The sequence below is a fragment of the Nomascus leucogenys genome, chromosome 11 (assembly GCF_006542625.1).
Source record: "Nomascus leucogenys isolate Asia chromosome 11, Asia_NLE_v1, whole genome shotgun sequence".
NCBI classification, from domain to species: Eukaryota; Metazoa; Chordata; class Mammalia; order Primates; family Hylobatidae; genus Nomascus; species Nomascus leucogenys.
The window spans coordinates 17,792,318-17,804,491 of record NC_044391.1 but is presented as its reverse complement, the minus strand read 5'-3'; the positions used below and the strand labels follow the sequence as shown (position 1 = coordinate 17,804,491).

Genomic DNA, 12,174 nt, shown 5'->3' with positions numbered 1-12,174 from the left:
ACAGACAATAAAAGTAATTAGTGCTCTGTGAAACTCCTATTTTATATATGTGTTTGCATGCATATACACATGTATATATAATGGGCTGCAATCTAAATGTATTTGTAACTAAAAATTGTGGTCAAAAAAGTTTTCAGCACACCAACATGGCACTTGGATACACATGTAACAAACCTGCACATTGTGCACATGTACCCTAAAACTTAAAGTATAATAACAAAAAAAAAAGTTTGAACGACACTGCATTAAAATACATTCTTTCTTAAAAAGAAGTCTGGTGATTCTCAAAACAAAACAAAACAAAACAAAAAAATCTCCCTCCTTGCTACAAGGTTTTTCAATCCTTGATATTTTTTCGTATTATTTAATACCGATTAATTCATTATAAAATAATTAAGTATTTTCATAAGACTATGAGATTTCTAATACAATTAATATCTTTTATTATTTCCTGGGAAACTGAAATGTCACCCTGGGGGTGGCAGGGGAGCATAAAATAAGGCCATATTTACCCTTAATGTCACTGACATCAACGTGTTCAGTAATTAACCAAATGATAAAATAAATGACTTACAAGGGTGACATAATTCTTAGGAGAGACAGTCCCAACTATGGTGTCAAGATACACTAATGCAGGTTATGATTAGGTTCTCATTTCACCTTTGGCAAGAAAAGTTCATTAACCTAGTGCTCTGTGTAAATTTTCTGAGTATGCAAGCAATGAAAAGGTTGAGCAACACTGACATGTGATATGCAAAGTCATACTTCTTTAAACAAAGTATAATATATAGCTAAACAAACTTAATGCGGCAAGGATTTACCAATTTACTATCTACTTTATAAGCTTCAACTTGGCACAAGTATATTGTATAACTAAGAAAAAGTTTTAAGAGCCTAAATGTAGAAAAAGAAAAAAACTTCCATGTTCAATAAATATGAGTCTTCCAGAAAAATCTGCAATTAAAAAAAAAAAACAGAAGGTAGTTAAGTACCTCAGAATAATCCTCTGGTGTTACATGTGGACTGCTATCCTCCATGGAATATACCAATAAACTACTCTGAATTTTTTCTAACAAAGCCAAGTTCTCTGGATCAAGACCAATCAGATATTCTCGTGCCTAAAGGGCAAGGAGATGATGATCAAATATTACAACTGAAATGCAATACATCAAAAGAGTTTGTTAGAGAAAAGCTTCATTAAGAAAAGTGTAAATCAGAACCTTAGCCCATCGAGTTCGCTCCTCACTAGTTAATGCTGCAATCCCAGGTCCATCAGGTTCACTATGGCACTTCTTGTGGATATACGTCAGTTGTCTTATGGAAGATGAAAAGAAGATTCAAAAAGAGTACAGGCAGAAAGTAACTACTTTGGCCTTTAAAACGTCATAACATTGATCAATATTTAAATGTTTGGATATATTACCCAAAGAAACCACTTATGATGCCAGTAGATTTCCTACATCACATATTGTTTAAGTGATTGTGCTCTATTAACACCAAAAGCATATTTGACAATAATTTAATTTCAGTAAATAAATTTAGTTATTGGCTAAATTTAGTTTGGCTGATATATACTTTGGAAATGTGCATGCACTTCTAGGTTACAAGTAAATATCCTTTTTACTGTAAATATCCTGACAATGGAGAACTTGAAAAATATCCTGGTAATCAATTTCACAAATATAATGTACGTCTTATCTAACTAAAATCTATGTGCATATATATTTAACCAGAGGACTTACTGTATACTCAATTAATATTTGTGTTTTACCAAAAAAAATAGAAATACCATATAATCAGTTTTAAGTATTTTCATATGTGCCACTTTGTTACTTCTAATCATTATATTTTTAAAGACTCTATTAGCTAAGGATAAACTACGCCCCCTCCATAGTATTTTATGCTCCCAGATTGCTGAGTTTCATGTATCTTTAAACATACAGCAGATAAATAACTGGGTTCTCCCATAAAGAAATTTTCATCAGTCAAAAATCCACAGAGCTTTAATTTAGCTCTACTTCATGGCACATGTTAATAAATTACTTCAATTTAAAAGCTTTCAAGGATTTCTCAGGAAGTGAGCTAATGTAGCTTAATAAATGGTCAAAAAACGCCACTAGTAGTCATCAGTTCTGACTTCATCATTCAAAATTGGAATTCATCATTTATTACTGATTCGCATACTCTCCTCTGTTTGTTCATTATATCTGTAACACTGATAAAGAAATACGTTTCTTGCTGAAAAATTCCCCCCTTTTTATTTGCAAATTAATGGTGTCCTGAGGAACAGAATAAGGGTTTCTTCACCAATCTGCATCTATAGCGAGAGCAACTTGCCTTGCCTCTCTTCCTGCTTACTTTCTTTAGTAACTACTGATTTTGCTCCAATTATAAATAGAGCTTTTTCAGTTTGTGGTTACTAGCGTAAACTCTGAATTTCTAAATAAAATCAACCTGTTTCTCTCCATATGGTACTTGTTGCTACCTTTCCCTTACCAACTACCTCAAAGCACGAGTTTTGACTATGAAACTTTTTCTTCCTCCCTGAAATAATCATTTTCATGTTCGTTTTACAAGGTGGTCATTAGTAGGGAGAAATTACAAAGGAAAATGTGTTAAACCTGAAATGACATTTTAAGTTTGATAATAAAAGGTCACATAACTGCCCAAATCGTTGCCATTAAGAGATACAGATTTGGTAACAAGATAATCCCTCTTTTCCTTTAATTTGGCTAACTATGCACCTGTTTTTCAGCTACACATCTATTTTTTTATATTTCAAAGCACAAAGATTGGTATTAAAAATATCTGCATTACAGAATCATACATTTTAAAAAATATTCTATAATCCACATTAAAAATATCTGCATTACAGAATCATATATTTTTAAAAATATTCTATACTCCACACAATCTGGTTTCTGCTTCATCGCTTTCCATTCACTCTTTAATTTACTGTCCTCAATTTTTGTTCTCCAGTGATTATCTTGAAAGTCACCAATAATGTCCCATTAAGGAAACCTAGTAGCTTTATTTAAGTCTAATTTTCCTCATTATAGAATGTTTGACACTCAGGTATGAATGTTAAAATTATCTTCTTATTTGATTTTTTCACGCGGTCCCATTGTGGTCTCCATACCTCATTGAAGTGTTTTTCATTGACCATTTGTTCTCCTTACACTGCTGAATGTGTCTTTTCCCAAATTTCTGTCACCAGCCTTTCCAAGCTCCTCTTATAAGTTTCTCCCTTGGTAATCTCGTCTACTTCTTTAATAGTTTCAATTATCATCTTTATGTAAGAGGCAACCAGCTCTCTAACTTCAACACCATTTTTTCTCTCAATCTCTGTTACCAAAGTTCCAAAAGCTTGTTGGATATCTCTACTTCAATTCCTGCCAACATTTCCAACTAAATGTATATTTAAACATTATCTCCCCCTTCCCACAAATTTTTTTAAAAAGATCTTAAAAGATAATATATGTGTAAATCTTCATGTCCTCAGATTAGGCAATGGTTTCTTAGGTACAATTCCAAAAGCACATGTAACAACAAAAAAAGAGATAAAATTGGATTTTGTCAAAATGAAAAATATTGTGCATCAAAAGAGGCCATCAAGAAAGTGAAAAGCCAAGCCTAGGAGATATAATTTGCAAAATTATATATCTGTAAAAAGACTTATATCTAAAGAACGATTACAATTCAATAATAAAAAGACAACCTAATTTAAAAATTGGCCAAGTATCTGATTAGACATCTCTCCAAGGAAGATATATACAAACGGCCAAAAGGCATGCAAAAAAATCTTCAACATCATTATCAAATATAAACTACAATGAGATCCAACTTTACCCTTACTAGCATGGCTACAATAAAAAATGCAGACAATAAGTGTTGGTGAAGATGTGGAGAAACTGGAACCCTAATATACTGCGCCATTTTGGAAAACTCTCTGGTAGTTTCTCAATAGTTAAACATAGAATTACCATATGACCTGGCAATTCTACCCCTAAAATATAGCCAAGAGAAATGAAAACATATGTTTACATGAAAACCTGTATACAATATTCATGGCAGCATTATGAATAATTTACTATTTGTCTATTATTCATAATAGACAAAAAGTAGAAACAACTCAAATGTCCATCAACTGATGAATAGTTAATAAAATGTGGCATATCTGTAAAATAGAATGTTATTCAGCAATAAAAAGGAATAAAGTATTCATACATGCTAAAACGTGGATGAACCTTGAAAACATTATGCTAAGTGAAAGAAGCTACACACAAAAGGCTACATGTTGTAAGATGCCATTCCTATATTAATAAAATGTATAAAATAGGCACATTTATAGAGGCAGAAAGTAGATTGGTGGTTGTCAGAACTTTTGGGTTTTTTTCAAGGCAAAAACAGAAATCCAGATGTTTATCTAAATTTTCCTGATTTTTAAATAGTGATTCAAATTCTGCTATCCAAGCAAAATAGGTCACAGGCTGAATGTAGCCCATGAAGCACATGTGTTCAATTTCTGGAAGAGTGGCTTTGAATAATTCAATTAATAAGCCTGATCTAATAATTATATGTCAAATTTAAAACACTCTAACTAAAACATGTAATGGGAAGACACACAAATATTATCCAAGATACAAAAGCAAATGATTAAAAAGATACATTTGCTTATATCAAAATTAAGATTGGACAATTTCCAAAATTTGTTTCAAGTTAACTGGAAGAAAATGTTTGCAACACACATAATCTATAAAGGATTAATGTAGAGACTATATAAATAATTGCTATAAATCAATAAGGATAAAGTTAAATAGCCAACAGAAAAATAGGCAAAAGTAACTCACAGAAAACACAAATAAATGGCCTATAAAACATATAAAAATGCTCAACCTCACTTGTAATGAGGGATATGCCAATTCAAACAACAATGAAAACCACTTTTCACCTGTCAGTTCACTAGATATAGCTTTTTTTTTTTTTTTGAGACAGCGTCTTGCTCTGTCACCCAGGCTGGAGTGCAGTGGCGTAATCACAGCTCACTGTAGCCTCGACCTCCTGGGCTCAAGTGATCCTCCCACCCCAGCCTTCCAAGTAGCTGGGAGCACTCCCAAGTAGCACTATCATGTCCAGCTAATTTTTTAACTTTTTATAGAGACAGGGTCCCCCTGTGTTGCCCAGGCTGGTCTTCAAATCCTGGCCTTAAGTGATCCTCCAGCCTCAGCTTCCCAAAATGTTGCAATTACAGGCATGAGCCACTGTGTCCCCTCCTCACCAGATATGTTTTAATAGTACCATGTCAACAATGATTAGGAGAAGTGGGTGTCCTCACATAATGCTGGCAGAAAAAAACAATGCCACTGTGGATGACAATTTGACTTAGTCAAAAATTTTAAATGTATACATCAGACGATGTGAAAATTTCACTTCTAATATCAAACCATAGATATTTTATCTAAATACACAAAGAGGCATGTTTGAAAATGTTAATTATTTGTTATAGCAACAAATGGAAACAACTTTAATGTCATATCACAGAGAAATGGTTACATCAACTATAATATATCCATTTGATGGAATTCTATGTAATAGTTTAAAAGAATATGGTAGATGTATTTGTACCAATATGAAAAGATTACATTTATTGTTGACTAAAAGAAACTAACTAGAAAAATAACACTATTTTTTAAATGTACAACTACCCCTGTGCCTCATGTCAAACACAAAAATCAATTAACTCTAGGAAGACTATAAATACAAACATAAAAGGCAAAACAAAATTCTAGAACATAGGAAATTATCTTCTTGGAACTGAGTTAGGGAAAAATTTTTTAAAACAGAACACAAAATGTATAATCTGCATGGTAAAGATTAAAAGATTAATAAACTGGACTACATTCAGTTAAGAACTTCTGTTCATCAGGAAGATGTGTTTAATAGAACAAAAGATCAATTATAAACATCTTGTATTCTGTGTATTGCAACACACACAACCAAGTAAGAACTCTGACCTAGAATGTATAAGGAACTCCTACAACACCCACACACTAGTAGACATAACTACTTTGGAAAACTGGCATTATCTATTGAAGCTGAACATACACATATCCTATGACTCAGCAAATTCTCTCCTGGGTGTGTTCCAGACAGAAATACATGCATGTGTACACCAAAAGACTTACACAAGGATTTTCATAGCAGCCTTTTTCAAATAATAATGCAAACTGTAAACAACCTAAATGACTGCCCCTGGGAAGGAGTGAAAGTATGGAAGAGGGATGAGGGGAATCTTCTGGAATATTAGAAATGTTCTAATTTTTGACCTGGGTGCAGGTTACATGAGTATTTAGTTGTACATTTCTGTGTGCAGTTTTGTACATGTTTGCAATATTTAATAAAAATAATTTAAGTTATAAATAGATATATATACCCAACAATTAGGAAACAATTAGAACAATTGATTGTCTGTTAATGATATTAAAACACTGTTTATTTGGCTGGGTATGGTGGCTCAGGCCTGTAATCCCAGCACTTTGGGAGGCCAAGGCAGGTGGATTATTTAAGGCCAGGAGTTCAAGACCAGCTTGGCCAACATGGCGAAACCCCATCCCTACTAAAAATACAAAAATTAGCTGGCCATGGTGGTGGGCACCTGTAATCCTAGCTACTTGGGAGGCTGAGGCAGAAGAATCACTTGAACCTGGAAGGTGGAGGTTGCAGTGAGCCGAGATTGTGCCTCTACACTCCAGCCTGGACACAGAGCAAGACTCTGTCTCAAAAAAAAAAATTTATTTTTTAGAAGTCATTAGGTATGATAATGGTACTAAATGTGTATTTTAAGAGTCCTTCTATTTTAGAGATGCATACTGAAATATCTATAATGAAAGGATATTATGTCAGATTATCTTCAAAATAATCCATGGGAAAGTGAGGGAAAAGACAAAAGAGGTATAGTTGAAACGGCACTGACTATGAGTTTATAACTGTTGATGCTAGGAGTTGGTAACTGTTGAAGTTAGAAGATGGGTACATGGGAGTTATCATTATATAATCCCCTATACATTCTGAAATTTTCCATAATATACTTTAAAACATATACATAGAAAATGTATACCATATGTATGTATATACATATATAATACATATTATATATTATATATATATATTTTAAGCTAGGTATGCATGTAAATTCATTGCAACAGGTATGGAATGATGGAACACACTAAACTAGTAAGAGTGATTAATTCTGGGGCAGGGAATGGAATTGGTAATATATATAATGTTTTTCTTTTCTCCAAGTGAACATACTTATATATGTCTAGTAAAATTTAAAAATAGTTTAAATAAAAAATACAAATAGATTTTTTTTTAAAAAAGCATGCATAAAATTCTTATTTTTCAGCTTACTATCACCTTGAAAGGCAATTCTAAACATGTATATTTTAATTCAAGCAACACCATAAGACCTAATGAGACTCAAGAAAGTAGTCTGAAAACCTGAGAAGCTCTGGCGGGGTGACCAAACATCCTTCATGTATTACATCAAAGACAAAAGCTCGGCCTCGACACAGCACTACAATGTGGTTTGGGGAACGCCCTTCACTCTCTGGAAACAGAAACAGAAAACACAAGACTCAAATCTAAGGTTAAACAGGAGTAAAAATGCATATATCCAATAGAAGAAAAGTAGGCATTCTTCCAATATTTTATTTATCATATAGTCATCAAATATATCACATAACAAAAATAATATATTAATGGAATTGCAGTTACTATGATATAAATATGTACTCCTGACACTTGTTCCATGTGAGACATCTAGAAATCCATGAGTTTCAAATACCCTGAAAACCACATAAATCCCAAACTACTACAGACCTTTCTAATTTTACTTAGGAACAGAAATGGGAAGGGGAGAAGGAGACCAGTGGAATCTTGGAGGAGAGCCATTTGAATTAACAGGTTTCTCTTTTGGATTATTTTAATGTTAATTACTCATCAGGTAATTTAACTGCAGTAATATCTAGCTATGATAACTCAATAAAATAATTTTCAGTAGAAAAGGATACCGTATGCCTGAGTGGCAAAGGAAAAGAATTTTGTCCAGTCTGGTAACACCTGGTAAGCCACTGACAATGGATTATCTCCGATTTCTTTGGCACACCTTAACTCCCCAAGAACTGTTTGTTTGCTGTAAACCTCAGACTATTCTGATACAGCCCTATCTTTAGGTACTTGTCTTTTTGCCAAGGATCTTCTTATACGATCCCCGCCCCTACCTTCTAAGAAAAGAAAATGGAAAAAGAGGAAGAAAGAGAAGACATACACTGCCGCTTGAAGGAAATATACGGTTGGGTATTATTTACGGGTCACTATTAAGTGCTTTACATACATTATCTCATGATATCTTTTCATCAACTATGAGGAAGAATAGTCTCCTGATAACATTACTCTTTTTTCTCTTATACCTTATTTCCTCAAGACCTAGGGGATGAGGTGTGTATTTTCCTTGTTTCTCATGGCTACCTCCAAACCATTTCTTCTTTCTTCCCCTTCAAAAACATCCAGATCCTTTCACCTCTACCACCACTACTCTTTTATTGCTGTCATCTCCTGACCATACCCCTTTCAAAGTTTAGGGCTGGAAAGGAAAAAAGAAAATAAACCTGATGCCAAACTTATCAATAAATGGTTGGAAAGGGTGAGGGTGGCAGAAGGGTGCTACCTCAGGATAAACCTGGGGGATATTTGAGCAGAAAACTGAATGGAGTGAGAAAGTATGCCACGGAAATACCTGCAGAAGAGTGTTTCAGGCAGAGGAAACAGCAAGCACAAAGGCATTAGAATAAACATGAGTTGATCTGCTTAAAGGAAAACAAGGTCAGTGCAGCTGAGGCAGAGAGAAAAGGGTAGAGTGGTAGATAAGGTTGAGACCCGATTATACTGGCCTCAGAAAGTGGTTTCCAGTATGATGGGAAGGAAACCAATGGATGGTTTTAAGCAAGGGAATGATAATGTGGTCTAACTAAAAAGATCACTCCAGCTGTTACATGGAGAACAGATTACAAGGGTGAAGAGAAGGTATGGCAAGTTAGGAGGTGACTAAAGTGGTCCAGGTGAGAACAATCTAAGAGAGATGGGATGATGGCTTCGACTGGGGCCTGATACTTGAGGGAGACAAGAGGTGAATTGTTTTCCTTTTAAGATGGAAGATGTTACAGACTGGAACAATCAAGTAAAGAAAGAAAACTGATAAGCAGCAGAGAGAGAGGATAATGCAAAAGCAAGGTCCTTGACTAGGCAAGAGGAAGCGGGACTCAGCACAGACACAGAAGAGTTGTCCTTAGGAGTCGGAGAAGTTCATTTATATTTTAAAAAGAAAAGAAAAGTATATGAATTTGCAGTAACATATTGCAAGGGGGTAGAGAATGGGCAAATATTTGAATTAGTATATTTTCACTGGTTGCAAAAACAAGTTACTACTGACTTAGTAGCTTAAAACAACACAAATTTATTATCTTACAGGTCTAAGGACCAGAAATCTGAAATGTGTCTTACTGGGCTAAAACGAAGGTGCCATCAGGGCTGTGTTCCTTCTAGAGGCTCTAGAAGAAAATTGGTTTCCTTCCTTTTTCCAGCTTTTAGAGGCTATCCACATTCCTTGGGCTTATGAACCCCTTCTTCCATCTTCAAAGCCATTAAGGGAAGATCATAACCTTCTCATACTGCCATCTCTTTGGTTCTCTCCTTTGCCTCCCTCTTCCATGAATAAGGACCCTTGTGATTATATACTTTGGGCACATGTGAATAATCCAGGATAACATCCCCATTTCAAGGTCAACTGACTAGCAACCTTAATTCCTCTTTACCATGTAACCTAACGTATTAACAATTTCAGGGATTAGAAAGTAGACATCTATGGGGGACCATTATTCTGCCCATCGCTGAAAGGCCGGTAAATGTCATGATGGGAAGATTGCTCATATCTGTTGTGAAAAACAAGAGTTTTTTAGCTAACAAGAAGGAGAGCGAAAGGCATAAAACAGTCTTCTCTGGAAGTGAAAGAATAAGCTAACCAAGGAAGATAGCACAGTAGTGCTGGGGGCCAACTTGAGATTTAACTGAGATCATTAAGTGAGGTTTTATGGTTTTCTCTGGCCAAGTAAATTGCTAGAGTAGGTATCTTTGATATGTAGAGAAAAGACAAATTAAATTTTAAACAATGTTTAGGTTTTACCACATTAGTACTGGGGAGAGGTGACAAAGATTTGAATGTGTATGCCTGGGAGTAATGATGGCGAAGAACCAGAAAGAAGTGAAGACGGGGAAGTAGGAATGGAGCCGTGAAGAGAGCAGTAGCATCATTAAACTGTAAATCACAATGTGGCCAAAGGAACAGCTAAGTTGGAGTACTGAAAGATGTAGTTTCCTAGAGCTATAAACTGAAGGAAATGAGAGCCTATGGATCGTCTACAATTGAAAGCTAAAATCATCAAGAATATGACTGAGGTAGTAATGGAAAGAAAGACAGGCACTGGAGCTAAAGCAATCAATAGATGAAGGGGAATGGGCAAGAGGAAAGTCACTGCAACAATGTAGTGGTGATATAACCTGAAGGCATTTTTTTTCCCCAAAAAGGCTAAAATTGTTAAGGAAGAAGGGAAAACAGAAAGGGCAAAGGGAAACAAAAAGGATACCAACACCTCCCACAGGCCCTGTAGTGCTCTATAAAAGAAAAAAAAATTCCCCTCTTGAGAGGGTACAGGGGAAGTAGTAAGCTTAATGAATAATCAAGCTTTAGTAACATCTTCTAGAGAAAAGGTTGAGGATATAATGGATTTTGCTGTTCGTGAGCTCCAGAAAGTACAGCAGAAGGGTTGGGGGAAGTCGTGAGGGTAGATCAGAGCAATGGGAGATTTGGATCAAATTAGACCATGCACAAATCCGTGAATCCAGCTGACAAGGGATAACATGAGCAGTCTGGGCTTTTTGTGTAAATGTGGTAAACAGGGATGAAAGGTATAACTGAATTAGTCTTAATGGGCTCCTAGGGGGTAGGTAAAAACAAATAAACAATAAGCCAGGTGCTGTGGCTCACACGTGTAATCCCAACACTTTGGGGGCTGAGGCGGGCAGATTGCTTGAGCTCAGGAGTTCGAGACCAGCCGGGCAACATGGCAAAACCGGGTCTCTACAAAAAATACAAAAATTAGCCAGGTGTGGTGGCATGTGCCTGGTCCCAGCTACTCAGGAGGCTGAAGTGGGAGGACTGCTAGAGCCCAGGAGGTCGAGGTTGCAGTGAGCCGTGATCACACCACTGCATTCCACCCTAGGTGATAGACCAAAAAAAAAAGAGACAAAAAACAAAAACTAGTTCTAATTATAGCCTCCTTATTGAGACTAACCTCAGTGGCTTAAATTCTGCCCATCCCATCAACACACATCATTTTTTCAATTTTCTCTCCCCCTTTTTTTTTTTTTTTTGGGATGAAGTCTCACTCTGTCACCCAGGCCGGAGTGCAGTGGCATGATCTCAGCTCACTGCAACCTCTCACTCATGACCTCAAGCGATTCTCCTGCCTCAGCTTCCCATGTAGCTAGGATTACGGGCACGAGCCACTGTGCCCAGCTAAATTTTTGTATTTTTAGTAGAGATGGGGTTTCACCATGTTGGCCAGGCTGGTCTCAAATTCCTGACCTCAGGTGATCTGCCCACCTAGGCCTCCCAAAGTGCTGGGATTACAGGCATGAGCCACCAGGCCTGGCCCAATTTTCACTTTACCCATGATAGATTCAATGGCCCCAAATTATTTCTCCCTTGCAAAAAGCTTTAATCCTTCAGCCCCTCTTCCTTTGTACCTGCCCCTCCTGCCCCTCACTGATGCTGAAGAAAAAAAACACAACACGTCATCTCGTCTAATTTTAAATGCATGAACACACATCTCAAATGGGCACTCAGCAGTGTTCAGTAACTGCATTATTTCCACAGCATGTTTGTTTTTCCCACTTTCCAAAAAGACTATTTCAAACCTCCTTTCTCCTCAAATCATCCACCCCAGTGGATGACCTCAGTTCTTATTTCACTAAAAACATAAGCAATACAAAGTACCTCCTCATCTTCCTACAACAAAACTGGCCAATCTGTTTGCTTCTAGATTCACACTTTCTGCA

General features: G+C 35.9%; 1 protein-coding gene across 2 annotated transcripts in view; it reads right to left on the bottom strand.

Annotated features, from left to right (window-relative positions):
- The window catches only part of CROT (carnitine O-octanoyltransferase), a 57,371-nt gene that overhangs the window by 26,022 nt on the left and 19,175 nt on the right, over positions 1-12,174 (bottom strand). For both annotated transcript variants that reach the window (XM_030822032.1, XM_030822033.1), the window contains exons 7-9: positions 7,501-7,609; positions 1,221-1,314; positions 993-1,118 (exon numbers count right to left, since the gene is read on the bottom strand). In XM_030822032.1, the coding sequence (XP_030677892.1) occupies positions 993-1,118; positions 1,221-1,314; positions 7,501-7,609 (329 nt within the window). The remainder of the gene's footprint in view (positions 1-992; positions 1,119-1,220; positions 1,315-7,500; positions 7,610-12,174) is intronic.